At 52.2% G+C, this 26494-nt stretch overlaps 1 protein-coding gene across 1 annotated transcript in view; it reads left to right on the forward strand.

Moving 5' to 3' along the window:
* RBM19 (RNA binding motif protein 19) overlaps positions 1–26494 on the forward strand; it is a 141106-nt gene that overhangs the window by 89385 nt on the left and 25227 nt on the right. Inside the window, exon 22 of the mRNA XM_012469014.2 lies at positions 14236–14341. Within this exon, the coding sequence (XP_012324437.2) occupies positions 14236–14341 (106 nt within the window). The remainder of the gene's footprint in view (positions 1–14235; positions 14342–26494) is intronic.

A 26494-nucleotide genomic window follows, 5' to 3' on the forward strand; every position in this document is an offset into this window, starting at 1 on the left:
GTGGCTTGCTGCTTGCGTCTTCTGCAGAGGCGTCTTGGCTATTGTCTCCTGGTTGACAGTAGGCCTGGCTTTCTTGAGAAGCTCAGATGTTGAAGCTACTCAGTTACCTGAAACACACCCCAATCTGTACCCCACTGGTCTGGAAAAGTGGTCCCCTCATGGCTGTGACCTCTTGGTCTCAGACCTCCCAGGAAGACTCGGTGACCATGCCCTCTCCCTCTTCCCAACTGTGAGTAGGGCCATTTGGATGCTTGGGCCTTTTGCCAAGAGGGTGGGGAGCATCTGAACTGGGCTTCCTGATGTCATGGGGGTTCTGGAGTGTTCCTCGTGGCAGCTGTCAGAAACCTCTAGAGTGCAAGCTCTTCAGAAGCTACCCTTCCTATCCATCATCATCTTCTCAGCCTCTTTTTCCCAGTTCTGCCATCATTTCTCAGTGACTGGCAGACTCCAGCTAGAACAGAAGGACTGAGTTGAAGGGCTGAAATCAGTTACTGTGCCAAGAGTGGGGCCAGTGTGACAAAGCAAAATCCACAGTCAGACAGACACAGGTGCAAGTCCCATGACCTCAGATAAGACCTCCCCTCAAGGTCTCACATGTGTCCCGGGAGGGCTGCTGCCCAGTGGATCCACTTTGGGCCTGAAGGGAAGCAGTGCGGGTAAGAGCATTCAGCTTGGCACTGCAGGTGCCCAGCAAGCACCACTTCCTCCCACTCCCCGTTTCCTGTTTCAGGCATTAAAAGCCTGATCATGAGAGGTACCAGAAATCAGAAGAGCCAGGAAAAGACAAGCATCCGTTAATAACTCCATCTATTAGGACTCCACAGACACTTTTATTGGGCACCTACTGCATGCCAGCACCGCTGGAACTGTTCTGGGTGCCGGCCATTCAGTAGTCCAGCAAGGAAGACCAACTGTAAACAAATAGAGGGGGAAAAATGCACAGTAGAAGGTAAAGTCCCTTAACATAGACAAATGAAGCAGGGAGACAGCAAATGCTAGTCTTGTGCAGACAGGCGGGCTGGGTCAGAATGCCTTCAAGGTGGCATCCTCCACCATGATGCTGTTCTCTGTCGCCATTTAGCAGGGCGATGACTGGGCTTATAGGTTCCTCTGTTTGTCTCTGTGCTAAGCAGGTCTCCGGGGTGATGGTGAGATGCCTGGCTCTTGGCTCTCCGGGGCCCAGCACTCCCCACTCGGTGCAGACACACGCAACTGAGCTCGTCATCTGCACAAAGCGTGTCATTTCTCCCATCACTGAAGAATGAGGGGTTTCCCAGTAAGTGGCTTTGCCACCTTATGCCTTTAAGTATCAGCCCTCTGAAAATGTTGACCATTTCTAACCAGTGCAAGGAATCCTGAGCCCAGGCCAGTCGGGGGACACGGCCAGACTGCTGAGGTGTGTCCGCTGTTTGCCCCGTCCTAAATAGCCCAGGCTGCTGTGCTTTTCCAGTGGTTTTAATACCATGTTTTGATACTTTTTGTGTAATCAAGGGGTCAAGAAGCTAAAGCTCACATCCCCCCCCATCTGTTTTTATAAATAAAGTTTCATTGGTACCTAGCCACACCCACTTATTTACATATCATCAGGGGCTGCTTTCACGCTACAGGGACAGAGTGGAGGAGTTGCAAAGCTAAAATTATTGACTGTCTGACCCTTTATAGAAAAAGCGTGTTATCCCTAGTCTAATCCGTGGTTGCCCATTGTCACTTCTTGAAGCCTTTTAGGAACCTGCCACTATTAATCCCAGTGCCCTTTTCAACTCCTCTGGGATGAAAGATTAAATAAACAAGTTTGTTTGTAAAGTAAAAGTAAATAGGCTTTCAGTGGGCCACAGGGCAGGGCCGAGGGCTTTCCCATAGGTGACGGGCAGAAGCTTAGTATGTGGGTTTCAGGCGTCATTTTGGTTGCCGGGACTCTTTTCTTTATTTTGGCTTCTCTGGAGTCTTGATCAGTGGGTGACAACATCTCCTTGTGCAGGCTGTAGTAGTCAGGTGGCCTTAACAGGATGTGACTTGCTTTGCTCTAAGCTCCTTAGTCCCTGAGTCTCTGTGCTGTCCCCTAAGTGGTGTCATTGGCTCATCTTCCATTTGTGCCCCACAAGAGGAATCTGGTTCCCTGAACCATATGCAGGGGGCTCCCCCTGCCACTGGAGGGCCCCTGTCATAGAGATGCCCTCGGGAAACCATGTAGATGTGTCTGGATGCTGAGGTGTGTTACCTTGTGTTTCTCAGAGAGGTCAGCACCCCAATAGTCACAAACTCCTATGTCGTGAATCTCAAATCTCCCTGGGATGTTTTCCTCTTGGGCAGTAAGCAGAAGCTGATGTTGGTGACTATGGCCTGCTGCTTGGCACTGTTAGTGTGGAGACGATAAATGGAGAGTCCTCTAATTTCACAGGGACTGGTTCTACCTACCCACCTGTGCCCCTTGATCCCTGTACAACCCTACGAGGTCCTCCCTGTATTTGTAAGATCTCGTTGCTCTACTTTTCCATTGATTGCCCCCTTATTCTCATCACCTGCCCTCCTCATTCTCTAGGTAGGAGGATCCAGGTCATTGGAAGATTCCGGCCTTAGCTCGAGGAGTTAAAACAGGCCAGGAGTGCAGCACACTGCAGGGCTGGTGCAAGGCAGCCCGAGGCCATCTGGACTCATGCTCTGCAGACCACATTAGGGTTCTGAGCATTGAAATGGATCCAAACCAAATGATAGGGCCCTTTCGGTGTGTGTAGGAGACGGGACAGGGGAAGGAGTGGGCACAGAGAGGAGATAGCAGGTGCTGCGAAGTTGAGCAGCCACCCTGAATCCAGCCTATTCAGGAAGCGTGGCCATGAGCAGGCGGCAAGTAGCAGAAGTGGGTGTGAGCGGGTAACACGTATGTCTCCCTGCTCGCCACTGCCTGCTCTCTCTGAAACTGTAGGTCCAGCTCTCTGCTCTGTTTTACAAGGGAGCTCACCCCATCTTCTCCTCCTGCCTCGTCACTAACTTGGTTTCCACCCTCAGCCTTCCGGGATCCTGGAACTGCGTCTTCGTAGCAACCCCAGGTTGGTTAAGTCCAGTGCCAGAGGTTTCTGGATTTGGTGTTGACGTGGAGCAGCCCTGGGGCCCAGGAGTTCACCCCTTAGTGGCCTTTCTTAGAGCAGCAGAAATGGGCAAAGCACAGGGTGCCAAGTTATGCACACTGTTCACCACAGCTGGTGACTTCCTGGATTCTCTCTGTCTCCTCTGGGAGTTTCTGGAGTTACCGTGGAGATATCAGGCCCAATGGAGATAATAGCAAAAGGCAAGATATGTGGCTGATTAGTTCTTGAACCATTTTTAAGCTAACAAACAAGCGGCTGGGTTTTTTTTTTTTTCTCTCTCTTTTTAATTTTTGTCCTTCCTCTTTTCAAACATTTCTTGTACTGAGGATAACAACACCAAAGGTTGTTAAATTGGTTCTGAATGTCCACCTCTGGCTGGCCACATTCTAGTAACGATTTCATTAGCCTGAATTATCCACTTTATTTTCTTGTAATGGGATTAGCTGTACTTGAGGCAGCTGAAGTCCAGAGGGGGAGAAGGTGTGGGAGAGCGTCCGCTGTGTGTTTCACTAACCCACTCAGGCAGAGGGGTGGAACTGACCAGAACATGGTACCACAGGCCGGAAATTGTGCCTCCATCCTCTCCTGAGAGGAGGAGCACGCACAGCTGTCCCAAGGGCTCGCTCCACCCAAGGGATGGCAGGGGTGCCTGGGTCTGGCTGAGGGATGCCTCCTTGGGGACAATTTCTTCCAAGTATGTTGTAAAGCTAGTAAGACGTGGATAAGAGGAGAATCTGCTGCTTTTTCAGAGATCCACGAGTCACAAAATTACATCTGGCCCCTTTGCCATCTCAGCTCTTTGCTGGGAACTCCTGACGTTCACTAGGAGGGGTCCGACTTGCTTCGCAAGCTCCTTCTCGCTTTGACCCAAAACACCATAAGGGCTTAGGGAGGAGTTACCTGCTTGGCACCAATACAGATCCTTCTCATGGACAAAGGCGACAAAGGTATTACTCACAACAGCTTCCATTCATTCAGTTCCTGATATAAGCCAGGAACCAGGAACCATGGATTCAACAACATTGTGTTAGGCGGTGGGGGTTGGTTATTCCCATCCTATAGGTGGCAAAACTGAGCCTCAGAAAGGTGGTGGCAGTGCGGGGCTGAGATCTGAAGCAAAGTCTGGCTTCACACTTAGGTCCAATTTTGGTGATGCTGCGACTCAGCCCCTCACTGTCAGAGGTAGGCTGCTTCTGCAGAAGCTCCCTGCTGTATACAGTCCCTGGTGAATTAGAAGTGTCACCAGAATGCTAAAGACAAAGGCCATGTGCCTTGATGTATATGCTCAGCCCTTCTGAAATAACTGCCTTCTCCTCTCCCACATTGTACCTTCCAGCTGTGTTCAATGGAATATCAGTGTCCTGAGAGATGCTAATAGCTTTTCTTGTTTGGGAGTTTGAGAAATACTATGTCTTTTCCCTCCCTTTCCCAGATAAATCCTCCATGCACCTAATATCTTAAAGGCACTGACAAGGTCTGCAGTAGAGAAACTTGCTGAACTCTGTTTAAAAAGATGTCTCCCAAACTTAACAAATCCCAGAAGCCTTTACACACAGAATGCCTATTAGCATCTTTCAGGACAAGTTCAAGAAACACTGTTTTTAAACGTTATCTCTGATTTTTAAAACTCTGTTTTTATGAAATTCTCTGCCCGAGGACTCTGTTCAGGTTCGGCAGACAGTGTTCCCCCTTCGATTGCTTCTAAACTCCATGCACAGATCTGCCCTGTCTACTGTGAGGCAACCGGTGAGGCGAGCCTAAGCTTTGGGGTTTCATCAGGCCTCAGTGTGAGAACTGGCTCACCATTTAATAGCTTTGTACATTTTGGTAAATCCATTAAGCAGCATGAGCCTCATTTTTCCTGTATGTAAAATGGGCAGACAGCTGCCTCACAGGATCACTGAGGACTCATAAGAGCAATACATGGACTATTCTTAGCACATTACTGGGCCTGTTGCATGCTCTCAAATAGAGGGGGTGACTACAGAAAGTGCCTCTGATAGAGCAGGAGGGAAAATATTACAATGTCCATTTCTACATAAGTTTTATTTCGTCCTTCTAATTTTCCTAATATTTATTTATTTAGTTTTTCTGAGATGTAGTCTCACTCTGTCTACCAGGCTGGAGGGCAGTGGTGCAATCTCAGCTCACTGCAACCTTCATCTCCCAGGTTCAAGCAATTCTGCCTCAGCCTCCCCAGTAGCTGGGATTACAGGTGCGCGCCACCATGCCTGACTAATTTTTGTTTTGTATTTTTAGTAGAAACGGGGCTTCACCACATTGGTCAGGGTAGTCTAGTACTTCTAACCCCAAGTAATATCCACCTTGGCCTCCCAAAGTGTTGGGATTACAGGCATGAGCCCCTGTACTAGGCCTTAAATTTCCCAATTTTTAAATATTTAAAGATCTGCATAGACAATGAAGTAGCAGCACATGCACATATCATTTATCAGTTTTAAAGTGTACATGTGATGGGGATGCATGCTGAAAACTATTTGCTGAGAGTGTGCACCAACCCTGGGTTGGAGGGGATTGAAAACCACCGGCTTAAAATCATTGCCCCATGGAGGCCAGAGCACATCAGGTCCACTATTCTTTCCCAGCCCAGAGCCTGGTGCCTGCACACAGGATATGCTTGGGAGATACTTGCCTGGTGATTGCAGGATCCATAGTATCTGAATGATGAGTCCCATGAAAATTCCTGCCAACCTGCAAACTTTGGTTTGAGTGCTGGAGATTGGTGAGGGGTGATTCATTCATTGCAAGTGCAGCCACAAATGTGTTCACATCTGAGGTAGATGCTGTGCAGCAAATTGCGGTGGCAAGACCCTCTCTGTCCCCAAGAATCCTGCAGAGGCTACAGGACGTGAACACAACTGAAAGGGCTGGTAGGCTGCAAGGGCCAAAGGAGAGGTTAGAAAGGCCCTGCTATTTGTCCTAAGACCTGACCCCAGGTCATAAGGAGGTAAGAGGATTCCTCATTTGGGGAAGTAGACCAGCCCTTCTGATGTCTTGAAATAAAAAGATCAGAATGGAGCTCAAATGGAGGCGGCCCACAGACTGCCTCTGTTGTTTTTGGCAACACGGTGTCTTGACCTTGTTACCGATATTTAAAAATCTCACTTCTTAAAAGAATCTGGATCACTGGCTTCTTTGGAAGAAGGGGAAGATCTGCTAGTCCTGGACCCAGATGTCCACCTGGCCGTCTAGATTGGGGCTGAGTGGCCCCTGCCCCTTCCCATGGGGCAGTGGGTCTCAACCCTGAGCAGGCCCACACTCACCCAGAGGGCTTGGTACAGCCCCAGAGCTTCTGATCCAGAAAGACAAGAGCGGGGCAGACTTTGCATTTCTGACAAGCTCCCAGGTGATACTGATGCTACCAGTCCAGGGATCAGTCCAGGCTGGAAATGATTTTACCAGGTTCACCCAGCTGGGAGGGGCAGAGCCAGGCCATGAGCCTACTTCTTCCAGTGTCAAACCCCCCCTCATCCAGAGCCTCTCAGGAGAGTCCATGGGTTCCATCTGAAACGCAGGCCCCGACTCTGATTCAGAAATAACCATTTAAGTGCTCATCTCTGGGACTTCTCATCTAGAAAACGAGAGGGTCACGCTTGCCTGGAAAGGACCCCAGTGAAAGGCTATTGAGAAAAGCTAAACGCCATCCTCCACACCTCTCTTTTCACTTTCTTGGAAACTAGGCCATTTTTCAGCCTCCAGGAGGCAGAAATAAAAGGAAATATCATGTTGATGGTGATAAGGTAACCTTTCTACACCTGGCTCTCACCATGATGAGCAGTGAGTAACTGGAGAAGTTCAGTCTAAAAGGCACTCTCTAAAAGAGAGAGCAAGAACAGAAGAGGAAGAAACGCCACCCCTAAATATGCCTCTGTTAAATGGCTTCCAAAGCCATTGCCCCTTGTCAGAGGAGGCTTCACCCTGCACTTTTTACACACTCATCAGCGTAACCTTCTGCAGGGGAGAAAGCATCTCAATGCAGGGCAAACCCTGCTGAGACTCGTTGTTTGTGTCTGCACCTTGGCCAGGGTTGCCCGTTGCGGGGCCAGTGTCTTCTCTTTCCCACCAAGCAGCACACAATTTGAACATCATCGTCCAGACAGTATTCCCTTGATAAATGATCTAGTTGTCCCCCCCTTTTTTTTTTCTTGTGATTATTCATTGCCTGGAAGGAGTAAACATGGATACTTTGGAAAGAGTGTTGATTCCTGAGGACCAAACGCTCCTTGTAATAGCATATGGTTGTGCTACATAAAAGAACATCCTCCTGTGGGACAGAAAGACTGAATGTGTTGCCCCCAAATGTGACTGTGCTTCCACAAGAGCATATCAATTACATGAGCAATGCATGTGAAGTATAGGGACCTGACACTCAGGGAGAGGACAACTGATGAATCCCTGATTAAATGAATGGATGGAATGAGTGCTAGACACAGTCTCAGGTTCTGTAGACACAGCAGAGTATAGGAGCCCTGACATCTTGGAGTGCACTTTCAGTCTCTAGCAAAAGGAGGGGAAAGATAAGTACAGAAGCCATTTCAGACAGTGCTCAGATGTGACAGGCGGGGGCTGGTGTGCAAAGGAGGCAACGTTAGATAGAATGGTCATAGAAGACCTCTTTGAGGAGGTGGCATTTAAGCTGAGAATTGAATGGCAAGAAAGAATCAATTGTGAAAACATCTAGGTAAGCAGGGTTCCAGGTGATGCAGAAAGCAAGTGCGAAGGCCCTGAGGTGAGCATACATTTGGTGGGTTCAGGGAATGGGGAAAGCCAGTGCAGATTCTTCATAGTAAATGAGGGGGTTCAGGGCATGAGGTAAGACTGGAGAGCAAGAAAAGTAAATCTGATCAGGCACAGCCTTGGGTCCCAAGTTAGGAGCTCAGAAATTATTCTAAGGATCCAAAAACCACTAGAGAGTTGAACAATTTGGAAGAGGTGATGACTGGCACATACACATAAAACTCAAGGCAGTAGTAGCCATTTAAACCTACAGTAAGAATGGTGATGACTAACACATATTCATCAAATTTGGGACAGTAGTAGCCATTGAAACCCACTGTGGGAGTGGTGATGACTGGCACATACTTGTGAAACTCGGGGCACTAGTACCCATTGAAATCTACCAGATTGATTGGATTGGCCTCTTTAGAGAGTTGAATGGGGCAGGCTTGAGACCACCCATCACCAAAGGCTTTAGTTTGTCTATATCTCAGAAAAAGTGAGAATTCTAGATGATGGTTACTGTTCCTAAGCCTCCCTCCACTACAGAAATTGCCCATTATAGATGAAGGGATAGATTTGTCCCTAGCTGTGCAGTTGGTGTATTTCTCCACCTTGCCACAACTGGGGATTTGGCCACATGGGAACTCCTTAAGGAAAGGGGAATGTGAGACAGGACACAGTGCAAGGCAGCTGCCAACTTACCATATTTGTTGCCCAGTGGGAGCTGTTCCATGGATCCATAAGTTCACTGGTGGGAGCCTTCTTAAGGATGGGGCCAGGGGTAGAAGTTAGCAAAGATAAGGCATCCTCAGCTCTAGACCTTTATCAGTGGAGATAAGTGGCTTTATCCCAGAGTCTTCTTGTGCATCTGAGGAAGAGGGGATCTCACTGGCTGCCTCCCAGCTAAGAGACTTCCCATGCAGCTGCCCCCAGTCAGGTGAGGGCCCCCTGAGAACAAGGTGAATGCCTGACCTTCTGGTGACTCCCTCCCTGCACTCTGTATCATCTTTCGCTACTTGTGGACAGATGAACCAGTCGTGTGAGCTCTTAGCAAAGTGTAGACCTGTGGGAAACACCATGCACTTTGAGCCCAGCTCAGCCTGATGCTGCCAATGGAAGCTTGAACAAGTCCCTTCACCCCCGGTAGTAGGTAAGGACTCACCAAGACCTTGGAGAGATCATGTTACTTCTTTGAGCCTCAGTTTTCTCCATCTAGGAAATGGAAATGCCATTGCTCAGCTCACAGGGGCCTTGTGAGTTCATGTCCATCAGGGGCTAACATGCTGCAGGGCACATAAGTGCAGAAGACGTACCCAGTGAATGGACAGATGTGCGTGTACGTGTGTCATGTGTTAGAAAATTGGTGGGGGTGGCATATTCGACAGGCTTAATGCCAAGAGATTTAGCCACTTTTTCTTACCTCTAGAAGGAGCAGAAGAAGCGTACAGTTTTTTCTTATCATGAAACCGCCCCTTCATCTTGTTCAGATCACACCATTGTTCTGACTCTGGATCTCTTGGGTGGCGGCAGGCTTTTTTTCCTCAACAATGCCTTGCGCACAAGTAGGGAGAAGTTATGCCAACAAACTCCCCCACATGACTCAGCATTTCTGCTGGAATTCTGGTGCTTCTAGCAGATCCAGATAGTGAGGAGGACTTATGTCCTGGGAGCAGAGTGGCAGCCAGCATGCGGGCTGTGGGGTTAAGCCGGCCTCCCAGCCTCCCCAGGCTCCAGGTACCAGCACAGCTGCAAAACTGTCCAGCTCCACGTCTCTGGAGAGTTCTCGCTTCCTCTGCTTCCTCCTTCCTCTTTCTTCCCCCCTGAGCCTATCGCTTCCATCAGGGAGGGAGAGAGAGACCCAAGATGATTCTTCCCTTTTCCATAGCAGCTGCTGGCCAGGCTGGGGCAAGACCAGTCAGGGGCACGCAGTTTGCACGGAGGGAGGAAATCCCCACCCACCCACACACTGACCACACACACAGACACACACACACACGCACGCGCGCGTGTTGTGTCTGCCTTCAGGCCTGTGTGCAAACACGATTTACATCCCCTGACTTGTTTATGAGGGCTGGGCATAATTGGCTTGCCTCACGCAACACCTCGGCGCCCCATCCCACCTCCTCCCCCCACACCCCCACACACCTCTAAAGAAATTAGAAAAGTGCCAACAAACTCCAGTTATGGAAAACCCGCAAACCCACCACCAGTCATGCTCCTGGCACGGCAGAGGGGGTGGGGCTGCAAGCTGGGGGAGTAATTGGTGAACCCAGGGTGAATGAAATAATTGGAAAAGTGAGGTGTGAGTTTGTTACCGAAGTGTGAGCGTGGTGGGGGAGGGGAGGAGGGCTGTGTTTAAAAGCCCGGTATGTCCTCTTTATTCACAGCTTCTGATACAGTAATTGCTACTTTGTGGTTTCTATTATCTGCACAGTGGGGAGCGTGGTGTGCGTCTCCTTCCCCAGCGGCAGAGCTGGGCTCAGGGAGGAGTTCCTGGGTGCCCCATGTTCTTCTTCCTTCCCCATCCCTGGTGGCCCTGCCTAGCTTCACCCCCACAGTGGCCTAAGCTCCCAGAAGACAAAGGTTCATGCTCAACTTCCTTCAAAAGCTGCTCTTAGAAACGGCTCCGTAGACCTCGCTGTCAGATAAGAACCTTAATAATGGCTGGTATTTATATATCGCTTATCTCCAAGGAGCTAAAGGTACTTCATCGATTTCTTCTCCCCCAACCTTTTTTTTTCTTCTTAATTCTCTTTCGATAGCTCTCTGAGATCATTAGTATTGGCCTTATATGATCCCACACCGTTATACAAGTGACCAAGACACTCACTGTCCAACTTTGTTCTTAGGCTGGGAGAGGCAGCCCGGGTGAGAAAGATCTCGCCTGGAGTTTGAGTTCTTGGGGCCATGGGACATGGGCAAGTCACCTTTCTTCTCTAGCTCTTGGTTTTCCCATCAGTAAAACAGAGGCACGGAGATGATGTATTTAAAAGACTTCGCACATTCCAGGCACTCATTGGTAGCAGAGGTGCTGGCAGCAATGATGATGTCTTGATACCTCAGCCGTGAGTTTCAGGAAGTGTCCACAGACATCAGGAAGTTCCTTCTAAGATCTAACCCTAATCTTCCAGTTTCTCTTTAAGGCCCAGTTCTCTCTTGTCCTGTTCTTAGAAGGAAGGAAGAAACCTGCTCACCATAGCCATTTCTCTGACTCCCTGAAGAACAACAGGATTTCTGAAGCTTCTAGAGTCTTCATAGGCGGCATTTCATTTGTCGTGCTGATGTCTGCCTGGAAACCCCCGACCATAGCTGTGACCCCCCAAGGCCCTTCAGCCACCTGGGACGGGATCCCCAGCTCCCTGATCCCTGCCCATGATCCCTGGTAGATCCAGGGTGCCCTTCTGTCCCAGCTTTCCCCACTATGCTCTCAAATGCCACTTCTGCAGGCCACGAAAGCATGGCTCCTGCAGCCTCTCCTCAACGGCATTTTTCTCTACCTTTTAATTATTTTTCTCGCCTTTCTCCAGACCCTTAGCTGCTTACCATGCACAGAGCATCCACAGCTTGCGAGCTTGCGATGTGCTGCAGAGAGGGAGGAATTAACCTCCACAGTGTCTCTCCCTGTCTCTCCCCTACCCCTTCTCTCCTACACACACACACACGCACACACACACACACACACACACACACAGAATCTGGCTTATCAGAAAACCCTTTCTCTCCTATACACACACACACACACACACACACACACACACACACGAGTCTGGCTTACCAGAAATTAGACAGAGCTAAGAAATCTGGGCAGAGGTCCTTGAAGACCATCAAGGGATAGGAAATTATAGCCCTGGTGGGCAGAAGTAGAGGGCTTGCACACAGTGTGAGCAGACGGAACTGTGGGACTAAATCTACCTCCCCTTGCCTGGTGGTCTTAGAGAAGTCACCAGACCCCCAGGAGTCCACACATGGCATTCCCAGCCACCCCACGGGGGCCTTCCTGCTTTATCCCAGACCTGGCCAAGACTCGGGAAGAAAGAGGCCCCAGCTCTTGCCAGTGGCCAGTCCCCTTCCAGCTGATGCAAGGGGGTTGAGTCATTATGCAGCAGAAAGAGAGCTCAGGCGTAACAGCAGGCATGCCGGGATCTGCATTCTAACCCGGCTGCCTGTGAGCAAGGACCACTGGCTCCCAGAGCCTCAGTCTCTTCATCTGTAACATGGGGATGATAAGCTAAGATAGTTCACGTTTGTGCTGTGGATTTCATTTCACCCTCATCACCGCCCTCTGAGGGTAGGTGTAATTTACCCAAGGTAACGTCTGCCTTCCAGGGCTACCATTTGCTTCTTCATTTGTTCCAAAAACACCTTCAGGTTTCTGCCCTGAGCCAGACGGTAGGCTCACTGCCACAGGTCCAGTGATGAGCAAGATAGATGGGGCCTGGACTCTTGCAGAGCAGAGCCCTAGCCCCGGCCATGGAAGGCAGAGAAGTAAACAGGCATGTACCCCACACGGCCCTGGTTGGGGAGCACAGTGAGCAGTGACACTGTGGATGGGGGCAGTCACCCAGCCTCGTGGGGGTGGGAAAGACATCTCAGGGCTAGTGCAGTTAGGGGAGGCCAGGGCAGGGACAGAGGGACCAGCACACCCAGTGGCTGTCTGTGCCCATGTTGAGAAAGCACCCAGCCCGGTCCTCCCTGTGCCCATCAGTTGCCTCATACCAACTCTGAATGCTCTCAGGCTGCAGCCCCATAGCCACCGGATGTGCCATCCCTGCGGTCTCAGTGCCCTCTGAAGACTTGTACCTAAAGAACCATTTCTCTGAAGGAGCTTAAAAGAAAATTTGTCCATGCCCTGCCCTCCCTGTTCAAAGCCAGCAGGGCATAAGGGCTTTGGTGGAGGGAAGAGCAGCAGTGTCTGTCATGGGATGCAGCTGCCTTTAGGTGGCAGAATGAAGCAGGGTTTGCGGGCTTGAGTCCTCTCAGCTCTCCAGCCTCACCTTGTCCCCACCTGCCCAGCCGCTGGTGCCCAGCCGCTGGTCCCCAGCCAGGCCCCCCTCCAGCAGGGAAGCCTGACCGGGCTCCAATCCCCACGTTCCTGGCTCCTTCCCCTCCCCGGGAGGCTGGCCTTGTCACCAGTGCCTCTCTGCCGTTTCTGGTTGCCCGTGCAGAGGAGGCACCAGGAGGGGGGAGCGGTGCTGCTGGGGAGAGCTCCGAGGAGACGTGCAGATTCATTTTGAGGATTCATAATGCTGCATTTACACACCGTCCTGCTTTCAGAAATTGGGCTGGCAGATGCCTGGTCATGCTGGCAGGGCTGTGGGTTAACGCCTCGGATTTAGCTTATATCATTTCACAAGAGCTTACGGCCTTTACTGTGTTTTTTACCCAATCGGTCTTTGGCCCCGAAGCATCCTAGACCGTCGTGTATATGTGTGTGTGCCCAGTCAGCCGCAAATGTGTGTAGATTTTCAAATAAAATAATACTTCTCTTCAGATGCCGTGCACATTAAATATTTATCGGCAGCAATTTGTGCGTATATATTTGATAAATGGACATTAGGAAGGGATTGGGGGGTGGGAAGCGAGACAGGGAGGCAAGGGAGGCCTAGAGAAAGCCCTATCCCTTTGTCCTAGAATTTCTCAAAGGTTTACCCTGGAGGAGAGGAAAGGAGGGAGCCGGGGCTGGGGGTTAGCGGGGAGTGGTCCAAGTCCATGGTTACCTGTTTGATCCCTGTCAGGAGGAGCCAAGCCATTTTCTTCTCCAGAGCTTTGCCTGACTTTGGCTTAGAAGATATCAAAATGAAAGCTCAGAGGGAGGGGAAGCAGGGTTTAGACGGAGTAGCTGCGTGTCATTTGAGCACTGAAGAAACAAATGTCCTAGGTTTCAGGTCCGAGAGAAGGGTCCCCATCCCATTCACTCAACCCAGGGTCACCATGTGCTCAGCTCAGACATAAAGGCGGTTTGGAAAGATCCGGAGACCCTGCTGATCCCATGTCCAGAGCCCCAGCTCGCACACATGGGCAGACCCATTGCCCTGTCCAGGCCCCCGCCCCCGCCAGCCCGCCTGCTTGTGTACTAAGCACGGTCCTCCCCAGTGCTAAGTTACCCCACAGGGAAGTGGGGCTTACTGGGGGGCAGAGTCTCTCTAGCTGTTGCAGAGGAACATTCTCCAACATGAAAATTCTCCAATTGCATCTCCAGCCCGATTGTTCCCTCCCTGCCTTGCCTGATGGCCTGGGCATGGGAGGAGAAGGCCGCTCATGCCCTGGAGCTGACACGTATGTGTGTCTGTATGTGCCTGCCAGCACTTGTCTTTTATAACTCAAAGGGATTCACGTGTGAGAATCAGTCCTGCCTCCCCCACCTCCCTTGCAGGCCTCTATTCTTAAACCCCCATGTCTTGCCTTTTGTTTCTAGCACCTTTGGGGAGTTGAAGACGGTCCGCCTGCCGAAGAAGATGACCGGGACAGGCACACACAGAGGCTTCGGCTTTGTGGACTTCCTCACCAAGCAGGATGCGAAGGTGAGACTGTGGCTCCCTTCCCCACCTGTCTGGGACCCTTTGTAGGAGAGGCAGCCAGGCCTCTGACACACACGGAGTCCCCTCCCCATGCAGGGGTTCTAATTTTGCCTTTGATTTTGCTTAATGTGTACATCATCCTTGGAGAAGATCCTAGGGGTCTTGTATCTGGAGGAAGGGGCAGTTTCTATGTCCCCTTCCTGCTCCCCATTTCACATATGCAGGAGCCTGGGACATAAACTGGGGATGGGAAGCAAATGGGTGTCCCAGGCTTCTCCAAGTCATCAAGAAAATTCCTCAGTTCAGGTGGCCCCGTGGGTAGGCAGCATGGGAAATGGTGCGCAGAACAGTGCGGAGAGGACGGAGTGCTGGGAATGGAGAGCGAGAGGCACCTGAGAAGCAGCCTCGGAATGCGTCTTTCCCTTCCTTTTTTCCGCTCGTGGCCAAGGGTTCTGTTTTGTGCCGGTTATCTGTGTGGGCAGCCCAGGCAGGGGCAGCTGCGTGCAGGCGTGTACCAGGATCCCTCCAGGCTCCTAGAGAACCTTTTATTTTTGAAGCAAGGCAACATCTCCAAATTGGCTCAGTGCAGCACAGCCAGGCTTTGCTCCCGCAGTGGGTGCTGGGCCCAGCCGCATATGTGGGGCAGAGGCTCTGTGAACAAGGCCCCGGCTGTACCCAAAGCCACTGCCTTCGAAGCACCAAGCTCCAGGTCAGAATCCGGAAGGAACGTGGCGGCAGAGCTGTCACAGTGGGCTGCCCTCTGTGAGCTCTGCCCGCAGGTGGCCTGTCCCCTCTCTCAGCCTCACTGTTCCTCAAGGGTAAAATAAAGTGACAGGGAGGTCTCATTCTTGGCTGGGATCCCCCCTACCTCTGATGAGCTGTTCCTTGGAAGAACAGTGAGCATTTCCTGGAGTCACAGCCATGGGCTTTAGCAGGCTGGCATCACAAGAGGCCCAGGGGTGGGTCAGCTACGCAGAGCCAAAGGTGGCAGCTTTGGGACACAGCTGCAGCCTTTGTGGGCCCTGGGAACATGCACAGGCAGAGAAGGCGCACAGGGACCCTCGGAGAGCCTCGCCAGCCACCTTTGTCTCTGAGTCTTGAGCTCAAGTGCCTGTTTTGTTGACACATGGCTGTGTTTGTCCGGACATCTGCTCCTCTCTCCTCCTGGCTGGCAGCCTTTCCCTTGCCTCTCGTCAGGGACAGCAGGGGACACACCTTGCGTGCAGCAGGTCATGGCCCTCACCCTCACAGCGGGGCAGGCACGTGGGGCCCTGTGTTGGCTCAGGGCCGCACTAGAGGGCTGCCTTTCAGAATACCACGCATGGCAGCTCACCCCCGCCGGCCTTCCCTGTGCCACAGCTTTCTCATCTGCGAAACGGGAATGATGGCCATGCCTCGCCCCCCAGGGTTAGGGCAGGTGATGCATCGGAGACACTGACTGGGTCCTGGCATGTGGTGAGCACTCAATACCAGAACACTGTTTCCTTCTCGTTGCCACCAGCCCAGGTCCCTTCAGAGCCACCCTTGGTCCGTGGATTCGTGCACGCATTTGATGCTCTGTGGACAGAAGGGAGTGCAGGGCAGCGTCTTTTCCACTGCATTCCACTGAGCTCTGGGTGTCCAAGGGGACTGGGTGGTGATGGTGTAAATGTGTTGTCATCCGTCTTATAGCAAAGTTCCTATAGGAAGCTGTGCTTAGGGGAGAAATGAGGGATTCACTCCCTGCTCCTAAGAAATGTCTCTTACAAAGACCAGCGTGAGAGGTTGTTATAGCACAAACTTCAAACCCAAACAGCCTGAGTTTGAACCCCAGGGCTGCCCTGAATCTCCCATGTGACCTTGGGCAAGTGACATCCTTTCTGTGTGCCTCAGTGTCCCCCCTCGTAAAATAGTCATAGGGCTTTTCATAGAGTCATTGTGAGGTTTGGATGGGGTGAGAATCTTAGAACAGGGCCTGACCCCTGCGTCCTGGCTATTGGCTGTGATGAGGAGGTGGAAGGCATTGGTGGTGACGATGGTGATGATCTGAAATAAGGGGGTATTCCCCTTTTTATTTGACCAGCCACCGGGCCTCTTACCTGACCCACACATTGGGCCTCTCGTGATGCGAGCCTGCTAAAGCCCAGTGGGTGCGACTCCAGGAAACGCTCACTGCTGCTCAGGAATAGCTGTCAGAGGTGGAAGGGATCCTACCCATTCAACGAGAGCAGAGAGCAGAGAGCAAAGGCATTGGAGCCCCTTCCCTGGAAGCCCTGTTTCCACACAACAGCCTCTCTTCAGCACCGAGAGGTTGATGCCGAGTTCACTCAGCCCTTGGGACATAGAGGGTCCGACCAGGGCTGGGCCCCGGCCGCGAGCCCTTTGACACTTCACTGTGGGCTCAGTTTTGCTCTTCACCTTTATTAGGATAGAAGGTGGACTCCCAGGTAATCAGGGCAGTGCGTGTCATTGAGGAAGTTCAACACCCAGTGCCCAGGTGGCCTGAGCTTGGCACCTCCAGGCCCAGCCACGGTTGCTCATTCTGAAGCCCAGAACAGCCCTCTGGTGATTTATGGAGGTGGCAGCTCCTCCCCCTCCATCCCCTCCCTGCCTTCACTTCAGGCTCTGGGAGGAGAAAGGGCAGCTGAGGACAGTACAGGCTCAAGTCACAGCCCCTCCAGGATTGGCCCTTCTCCCTGTCAGGAGACTATTTCTGGTCCCAACGTCCCTGCAGCGACTCTTCCCTCTCCTACACTGGGACTCGTGCCCTCGGTGCCCGCCACAGGACACGCTGATCTTCCAGGAAGGAGGAGCCCACCACAAGCATATCTCTCCTGTAAGGATCCCTTTGCTCTTTTTGCTTCCTGGGGAAGCTGCCATTGCTCTCTCCCTCCCTGGCTCCAGGTCTGTCTGGAGAACTTTATTATCTTCTGAGTGGAACATTTAGCACTCTCCACTGACCCGAAGAATAGTGCACACTGCATATTACTGAATAGAATTCTGAATGTTGTAAATATCTAGTTAGCTCGAGGGTAGGTGTGAGTTTGAAGAGGGAGAGCAATACTGCCAGAGACATGAAGTCAAAAGCCCTCTTTTTTATCTCAGCAGAAGGAATTAGTGAGAACCCAGGGCTGATAGAGGAGCCTCCATGATCCCGGCCTCTCGGGGCCGGCTCCCATGCATCCACCCCACCCCGCTGTGGAAGCTCTTAGGGAAGGAGACCTCCTTTAGAAACCCTTCCCGGGGCTCAGTTCAACCCTGACCCACTCAGATCCCCCACCAAGGGCATTCATCCCATTTCCTGCCATGGCACCCTCAGTGAAGATAATAGTCACCCCCTGTGTTGGCATCGGCCACCTCTTGAGCCAGGAGGTCTGCCCCAAGCAGTCCTCAGATGGGAGGAAAGAAGGGAGGGATAGGCTAAAAGGAGGGAGCAGCTGAGCTCATTGTAGAAGCTGAGGCTAGAAAGGAATAGAGAAATGAATGGTTTCTGGGAGGCGCCGGTACTGCGGCTTGAACCCCGGTATCTGGACTCCCAGAACAGTGCTCTTTCCCGGTCATCCACCAGCCCATTCGTCTGCTGGCAGAGCATAGAAGAGTTAAGACATCCCCTTGATACCACAGTCTCTGCTGTGGCCCTAAGCACGTGCCGTCTCCACCATCCCTGATCTGAGGTGTTCTAAGTTGTCTGACTTTTCTCCATGAGACCCACGTCCCACCATGCATATCCTCCAGGCTCTGTTATATCCATCAGGCCCCTTTTGGATCAAGCACACACACTCCCAAACTGGAAAGAGAATCCTAGCAAGAGGTTCCTCAAAGGCTGTTGTGGCAGAGCTCAGAGTAACCAGGCAACTGATGATAATAGCAAGAGGCTCCCTCGAGCGCGCCAGCTTTGTATGTGACATTCACCACACTCGCACCGCCCCACCCCAACCTGCGGCAGCCCCAGCATCGAGCGGGAGATTTGCATCCCGTCTCCCTCCCCAGTCTCACCAAGCATTTGCTAAGCTCCAGCGCTGAAGGCACCGGGGAACCCTGTGAATTGATAGGAAGCCCAGATCCGGGTCTGTTACTGAGCTGCTCGGGCGAACCGAGGGTGGGTCCTGACCATCTGCCCTCGTCACGGGCCCTGGTGACCAGAGCCCTGCTCAGAGGAAGCAGGATCGATGAGCTGGCATATTCTCCCAACCTAGGACGTTCTAACAGCCCCTGATGTCCCGGGCAATAAATGTCAGTACCTCCGAAAGTGCTGGTGTTATCTAAACCTCCAGGTGTGATGATCCGGCATTTCTCAAAGAGCCTTCCCCAACGTGTGGAGGGAAGCAGGGGACAGAGGTTGATGAGGGAAGGAGAATGGGGCGGTGCAGGAAGTGAAAGACTCGAGCAGGACTGCATCCTGAATGCAGTGGTCTCCTAGGTGACCTGGGTCTACACTGTGTACCTGACTGTCTGTTGTGTCATCAGTGACATGCGGCTGGGGGACCCCACAACCAGGATGTTTCTAAAAGGGCAATATCTTTGAGTTGGTAAAAACTATCAACTTGGAAGCCCATCTTTGGCAGGGGTGGTGTAGAACGTTTGCATATATGAGTTTTAATCCTCATGGGACTCTAGGAGATAGGTGGTAAGAGGCCATTTGACAGCGAGGGAAACCAAGGCTCAAAGGGACAAAGTTGCTCGCTCAAGGTCGTATTGTGGTACTTGGCAGAGCTGGGAAAAATCTGATTCCAAAGCTTGTATTCAGGGATTCCTTCTTCCTTCATTCACTGGTTCACTTAAATTCTGTGTATCTCCACGCCAGGCTCTGGGTAGAGCCCCTTCTCCCTGTCATGCCCACCACCTCTCACCCAGCCCTGACATGTCACCAAGGAGAAGGACTCTCCAATTAGAGGGACACTTTGGAGGAAGGCCAAGAGGTTGTCCCTTAAAACGTCTCGGGAACAAGTCCAGGATGAAGTCAACTCCTCCCAGCCCCCAGAGGAGGAGTGGGCATTCAGTGAGCTGCCCCCACTAGCACACACTACAGTGCTGCCTTCCAGCCCTGCCGAGCCCCAGGCGTAGCCCCTCACCGAGGAGGCAGAAGCCTTCCACCTGGGCAGGTGTAGGGGGGCTCCCTACCAGGTGCACTCGTCCCCATTGGCTGAGTGGCCACCCATAGCCACTGGGACTCCAGTTAGAAGCCGCCACCTCCTCGTTACCCAGGCCAGGCTGGTCCTGGAGGAAGAAAGGAAGGGGAACACGGAAGAGGAAGACCACAAAGAACACACTTGCAGCCCAGAAGCCAGAATATTAATTTTTTCCCATGCAATGCGCCTTTAATTTCCCCCTTCCCCAGGCCCGCCGCGCCTTTGTACTTTTGCAGTTGCAGCTGTTTTTATTTGCCGCCGCTGCTGTTGTTTTAAAAGGTCTATTTTCACATGGAATGTTATCCAATTAGCAGAGCAATGTGTTGGCTTAAATAAACACTTGGGGGGAGCTGGCAGTAGGGAGGCACGATGGTGGTTGGCGTTGGCAGGCAGGGCTGTTCTCACTGTGGTAAACAGCCACAGCTCTCATCGGAGGGTCGCACCAGTTAATGTCTCCTTCCTCGTGTCTCACTTTTCCCTCTGCCAAGGTTGGGGGCAGAGGAAGGGATGTGGACATGTGGCCCAGGCCCTCCCCCGCCTGGGGGGTGCCAGTGTTTTGGCAGGGGCTCGCGTTGGGCTTCTCAAGGAATGTTCTGTGAACCTACTGTCTTCACCTTGCAGATCCCAGCAAAACCAGACCTGTAGTGGGAGGGACCGATGGTGAGCGAGCCGGACAGAGCTCCTTAAGGCAGGGCCAGCCTTCCTCTTCGCCGGGCGCCCAGCACAGTGCTGGGCCGTGGTGTGTGCATAGTAAACGATCGCTATTAGATTGTCAGTGACGTGCGTTCAACACATGCTTGCTTACATTGAGTGCAGAGAAGGAGGAGCGTGCTGCACAGTGGTTAGGGTGGGCTGTGATATCAGGCGGCCTCTTTGCAGCTGTGCAGACGCGGACAAGGGACTTCTGATCCCTCTAGCCCAAGTGACTCGTTCCCACACAGGCAATAATAAGGCTGCCCTCGAGGCGTTTGTGAAGATGAAGCAGAATGTTGCGTAGAAAGCATTTAACACAGGCTGTGGCACGTGACACCACAGAAGCGAGGGTGGCTGAGTGTGCCTCTGGGCCCCCGGGGATCAGAGGTGCTGCAGCCTGAAACCTAGGCATCCATTGTCCTGTGTGTCCCAAAATGTTAACTGGAAGCAAATTCAGGAATCGGAGTTTTGTCCCCACTTTTCTGTTCAGTTGCGCATGTGACATGTGTGCGCTCATGACTGTGTTGTAATTGTGGGCTTTTGCCAAGTTTCCTTCAGCAGAGCCCAGGAGAATTTGAAAATGTGTTTGACTCCTGAGCTTGCATTTCAAGGCAACCTCGGCCAGCACACTTATGTATGGGCTGAGTCCTGGGATCAGGATAGGCCGCCCTCCTCAGACTGGCAGGTGAGCAGCCCCTGTGGCCAAGACACAGTGCCAGGATGGCCCCCTCTGCTAATTGTATCCCTGGAGCCTCGGTGTGGATTGAGGCCTGCACAGTCCTACTGAGATCAGAGTGAGAGGGACTCAGGTTCAGATGTCCTCATTTCAGATTTATCAGGCAGGCAGGCAGTACTAATCATCAAGGAAAAGTAAAAACCCCAGCTAAGTTGACAACCTTCCTCCCTTTTAATAGCATTAGAATAAAATTTTTTTCAGACAGTCTCACTCTGTCGCCCAGGCTGGAGTGCAGTGGCATGATCTCCGCTCATTGCAACCTCCACCTACCAGGTTCAAGCGATTCTCCTGCCTCAGCCTCCCCAGTAGCTAGGATCACAGGCACGCACCACCACGCCCAGCTAATTTTTGTATTTTTAGTAGAGATGTGTTTTCTCCACGTTGGCCAGGCTAGTCTCGAACTCCTGGCCTCAAGTGATTCCCCCTGCCTCAGCTTCCCAAAGTGCTGGGATTACAGGCGTGACCCTCCACCACACCTGGCCTAAAATAATTTAAATTAAAAAAGAAAAAAAGTTGACCACCAATGGCAACAGGTCCCAGATCAGGCCCTTCCCGTGATGCCGGGCGTGGGCTAAAGGAAGAGATGCTGACTTGTTTGTGCTTCCCAGCAGCTCCGAGAGACCGAAGCACCATCGTTTTGCAGTTGAAAAAGTGAAAACTCAGAGAAGTTTCTTAAAAGCAGCAGGGCCAGACCCGTGCCTGAGGGAAGCCCAGAGCCTCAGCAGCCCATGCTGCCTGTGGCCTTGTGGCTTGGTGACCTTGGGCCCCTGGCGTTGGCCCTCCCCTCTCTCCCTAGTGGCTCTTTACTCTCCCAGGGGTACTGTAAACTTGCAAAGGTCAGAAGTGTGTCCCACCTTTGTCTCCTTCTCCTGTTTGCCTCACCATCACCGCTCCAGAGACTGAGTGGAATCGCACTGAGCTGAGCAAGCGAGGGAGTGAATGAATGAATGAATGAGAGGGAGGAGTGTCTCTATGTCTGAAGAGTTCAGACAGCTCAATCTGGAAACGGGACTCTAGATGTCTCTCCTACGAGCTCACCCTCAGCTCCACGGTGTCATTTCTGGGAAGGGACCCGGATAAGAGCACCCAGGATTGTTCAGAGAGCTTAACTTACGCCGGGCCAACTCCTGCCTAGCAGGCAGCTACCCCTGTGAGGACAGAAGCAGCTGGTGAGGTTTGCTGAGAGCTTTCTCATAGGACAGTGGGAGCCTTGGGACCAGAAGAAAAGGATCTCTCTCTCTCTCTCTCTCTCTCTGTCTCAGGGTGACGGCGTTAAAACACCCCAGGGAGGCAGACCCTCCTCCCAGAAGTCCTTGGCCTCTATTTTTTGTCCAAGTCTGCAGAGAGTCCCCAGTAGTGCCAGCCACTTATTCTAGGTGTTGGGGGCACAGCGGGTTTGGGAGGGGTTGGCATTGTCCCTGTTTGGACAGATTTAGTGTCTGCTGAGAGATACAGCCCTCTGGTTTTGCCAGAGACAGCTCCCTGGGGAGCAGAAGGAGCCAGGAGAATGCCTTGGACTTCTCAAGACAGAAATCCTGTCCTCAGCTCTGCGCGGAAGCCATGGCCCGGGGCAGTTCTTCGCAGCCCCTCGGGACTGGAGTCCTGCCAAGGGCGTGCACAGGCTTTTGTTGCTGTGAAAGGAGGTCTGTCTCCAGGGAAGCTGCAGAAAGGTCAGGCCCAGCGCCTCACTGGCAGCCTTCCAGTGCCTTCCCAGTTCTTGAAAGAGGCCGCCAGGCCCAACCATAGTCTAGCCTGCGGCTGTCAACCCCACAGCACCTTAGCAGATTGGCTTCTTAGGGAATCTAGAAAAGGCGGCAGGAGGCCAGGCCTCTTGATACCTGGAGTCCATGGCTTGAGTCAGAGGAGCTCAAAGAGCTGTGATTTCAGGACAGCAGAGCCAGAGAAATGGATCATGAGGGCAGTCCCGGAGTCTGGCTCAGCCTGCTCAGAGCTTTCCTGGGTGGGCCTCAAATTCTGAATAGGGCCAAGGCATGCAAGACATACCATCTGAGGTAGGAAATTTACCTGTCCCCGGTTAAGGCAGAGGGACTCCAGGCAGCCATCTCGGTCTGGGTCAGGGATCTGGCAGGAAGCAGGACCTACCCCCACCCCCAGGTGGGGTGAATGAGGAGGTATTTACGGAGGCTTGCTAGGGCTAAGGGCCTCACCAGGGATGGTGAAGCCACCGTCGCCTCCCTTAGGCCAAGAGGAGGGTTGGAAGGAAAGCCAGGGCTGAGGCTACCAAGAAGAGGCCTTAGCAGGAGCTGCAGCCTGCAGGGAGGGAGAGGGAAGCAGCACCAACCTCTCCTCCCTCTCCTCCCTCTTCCCCTTCCCCTCCCCCTCCAGTCTCCCACAGTGCCACCCATTTGCTTCACCTCGGTGGAAACCAGAGGCCAAGGGAGCCCTGGTCACACTGTACAGAGTCGGCTCCTAAAGCGTAGAGGATCGGGGAGAGGGGACCAGGAATAACCAGCGCGGGCCATCTTTGATGGCAGGAAGTGCTCCCAAGGGCGGGAGTGGCTTCTGTTCTGTAGCATTCGTTTTGCTGGACCCCTGCATCCTCGGGGTTCTGTGCTGGATCTTCAGGCCTCTCCGGTAAGCCAGCTGGGGGTCTGACATGCAGTCTCTCGAGCCCTAGGGTTGCAGGTTACTATTCCCATCTTGCAAGGCGCCAAGCCAGGCATGTTGTGAGCAGAGTCAGACCCAAGATTATTTGTGTATCATTTCAAAAGGCCAAATGTCCCACTCATCTGGATGGTCGGGGACTGCCTGCTCTCTCAGAACGGGACATACTCCTGTCCCCACCGTGTTTGTGGTCTATAAAGTGCAAAGGCTTGAAGGGAACTGTGGCAGGACATGTAAGCCATCCCTCTGTCCCCAGCGAGGACCAGCCTAACCCTCTACCCCAGTCTGGAGACGTGTTCTCAAGACCCCTAGTGAAAGAGATGCCATAGTGTGCTTTGCGAACATGGACTGAATGGGCTTTGCCCAGCACCAGGCTAAGGATCTTAAGCATAGAGCACCTTCCCTCCAGGGTTCAAGGTCGAGTCAGGGAGACTGGCACACAGAAGGCATTATGGGGCAGGAGCAGGTTCTGGAAGTGGAGACGGGTGTTCCGGGCACAGGGAGGGTGCCTGGCTGTTGCCCGTGCAGGGAGGCAGAACCTTCCCTGGGCCGTCTGTCCAAGGGGCCCAGAGACAATGTGTAGAGGCCAAAAGAAAGAGAGAGAAGGAAGTTGACCTGCATACACACCTTGACCAGTGCCTCAGTTTCCCATTCTTTGAAATGGGAGAATAATGTCTGTTCTCAGGAGTAGACTGAGGTCATGTGCTTGGAGTTCTGTGGAGCTAGGAGATAGGATCATCCATGCTAAGAAGGCCTTTGATGCCACAAAAGGAAAATCAGACAGCAGGAGCCAAACTTGGAGAGGAGCAGAGTTCCAGTAACGCCTCAGTCTCCTGAGACAGACAAGCCCGGGGGCTGTTTTGGCACAAGAGCACATGCCTGCAGCTGAGATTTAGAAAAACGCTTGGGGGAAGGTGGAGGTTAAGTTTCAGTGGGGTCAAGTGGAGGCAGAGACCAAGGAGGGAGCTGCTGGTGGACCTCTCTGGCTTGCACTTTTCCCTCTGTGGTGCCTGGAACCTTCCAAGCTCCTCACAGTCTTCCCTGTGCCACGAAAGCCCCTTGAGGCCCGGGCCTGCATCTTCCTCCTCCTCCCCCCACCCGCCTTGCCTCCTAGAATGTGTCAAATATAACAAGCTCTCCTTACACTCTTTTAATGAAACACAATTACTCTGGATTATCCAAGGCCAATTTTAGCCTCAAATCACTGTCCTCACACCGCCTGCGACAGTTTGAGGCCACCGCATTCCAGCCACCCAGGCAGTGGGCACTCGGGAACACAACCTGATTTCATATTAACCTTCAGGGACTAGAACGCGGCAGGGTAATTCTGCTATTTTTGGAGAACCACGTATTGTGCTCTAACCTCAAATACAAAAAGCTTTTGTGTCTTACCTTCCCTTGTCCCCGCTCTTTAGCGGGATAATGAAAAATGGAGGCATACATCATTATCATAACAGCCAATCTTAAGTGACTCTTGTTATGTGCCAGGCAGCGTTCTAAGTGTCAGACTTCACAGTTCTCTGAGTTCTCACTACTCTTTGCTGCTGCCCTTCTTTTACATATGAGGAAGCTTGGGCTCAGAGAGGCTCAGCAGCTTACCCAAGATCACACAGCTCGTAAGCACTGGAGCAGGGATTTGAACCAAGGCAGGCCAGCAGCAGAGTCCACCCTCTAAACTGCCATGCCACCAACCCTCTTAGAATGAAGAGCTCTTCCAGAGAGAAGCCAAGAATGTGTCAGAGGAGTGCAGAGGGAAGAGATGAACATTTGGGAGAGATGATATACAAAGAAGCCAGGAGAGGGCATTTTTAGTGACTCCTGCAATGAATGGAGACCTTCCCGGGCTTTCTGTGGCACAGGAATGGAGAAGTGGTTTCCAAGGGAGAGAAAGAAACATGGAAATCTGACAGCAGGAATCAGAGAGGCTGGGGTTGGGGCCTCTCACCCAGACCTACCTCCTGGGATCTTACTTCATTCTTCGGAGTTCCAGCCTAGCATTCACCAGATGCATCCCCTTGGCCACCCCCACCCCATCGTGTCCCCGGGACCACAACTCCTCGGGTACCCTGGCACGAGGATGGAACATCCACCACCCTAGACTCCCCACCAGTTCCTCTCCCCCATCTTAAAACCCCAGCTCCCCCAGTCAAGCCGTTTCTCTGCCTCGCCAGCTGAGAAAGCGTGTGTTTTAAAGCTCTGAATGGGCCATTTCAGCTCAGAGTCCAGATGCATTTTTATATCCACATGGAAAAAAATGCAGAGGCTCTGCTGGCAGTCAGAAAGAGTTTTTTAAATTAAAGTTAAAAAAAAAAAGGAAAGAAAAAGTTTTCTGCACCTGGCCCTTCTCAGAACAGCACAGAGGAGAACAAAGCATTTCTTTAATTTGGCCACATGTCTAGTTTTGAAAAGATGCATGTTCTAGTCACCTCCCTCCCGTCTTTTCGGATTCATTTGTTTATTGACTGTATACTATGTGCTGCCTTCCATGCTCGTTTTGTGTTATATCCCACAGCCAGTCCCAACACGGATGGGGAAACTGAGGCTGAAGATGTGGCAGTTGATTACCCAACTGCATCAGTTCCCTAGGGCAACTGTAACAAAATGCCACAAACTGATGGCTTCAAACCACAGAAATGGGCCGGGTGCAGTGGCTCAGGCCTGTAATCCCAGCACTTGGGAAGCTGAGGCGGGAGGATCACTAGCGTTCAGGAGTTCAAGACCAGCCTGGGCAATGTAGGGAGACCCCATCCCTACAAAAATTAAAAACCTAGTGAGGCATGGTAGCATGCGTCTGTGGTCCCAGCTACTCGGTAGGCCAAGGTGGGAGGATCTCTTGATCCCAGAAGTCCGAGGATGAAGTGAGCCATGATCACACCACTGCACTCCAGCCTGGGTGACAGAGCGAGACCTTGCCTCAGAGAACATTTTAAGAATCCAGAAATGTGTCTCACGGTTCTGGAGGCCGGAAGTCCAAAATCAAGGTGCTGGCCAGAT

This window comes from Aotus nancymaae, unplaced genomic scaffold (genome assembly GCF_030222135.1).
Source record: "Aotus nancymaae isolate 86718 unplaced genomic scaffold, 86718_ANA_hifiasm-v0.15.2.pri h1tg000021l, whole genome shotgun sequence".
Taxonomy (NCBI): Eukaryota; Metazoa; Chordata; class Mammalia; order Primates; family Aotidae; genus Aotus; species Aotus nancymaae.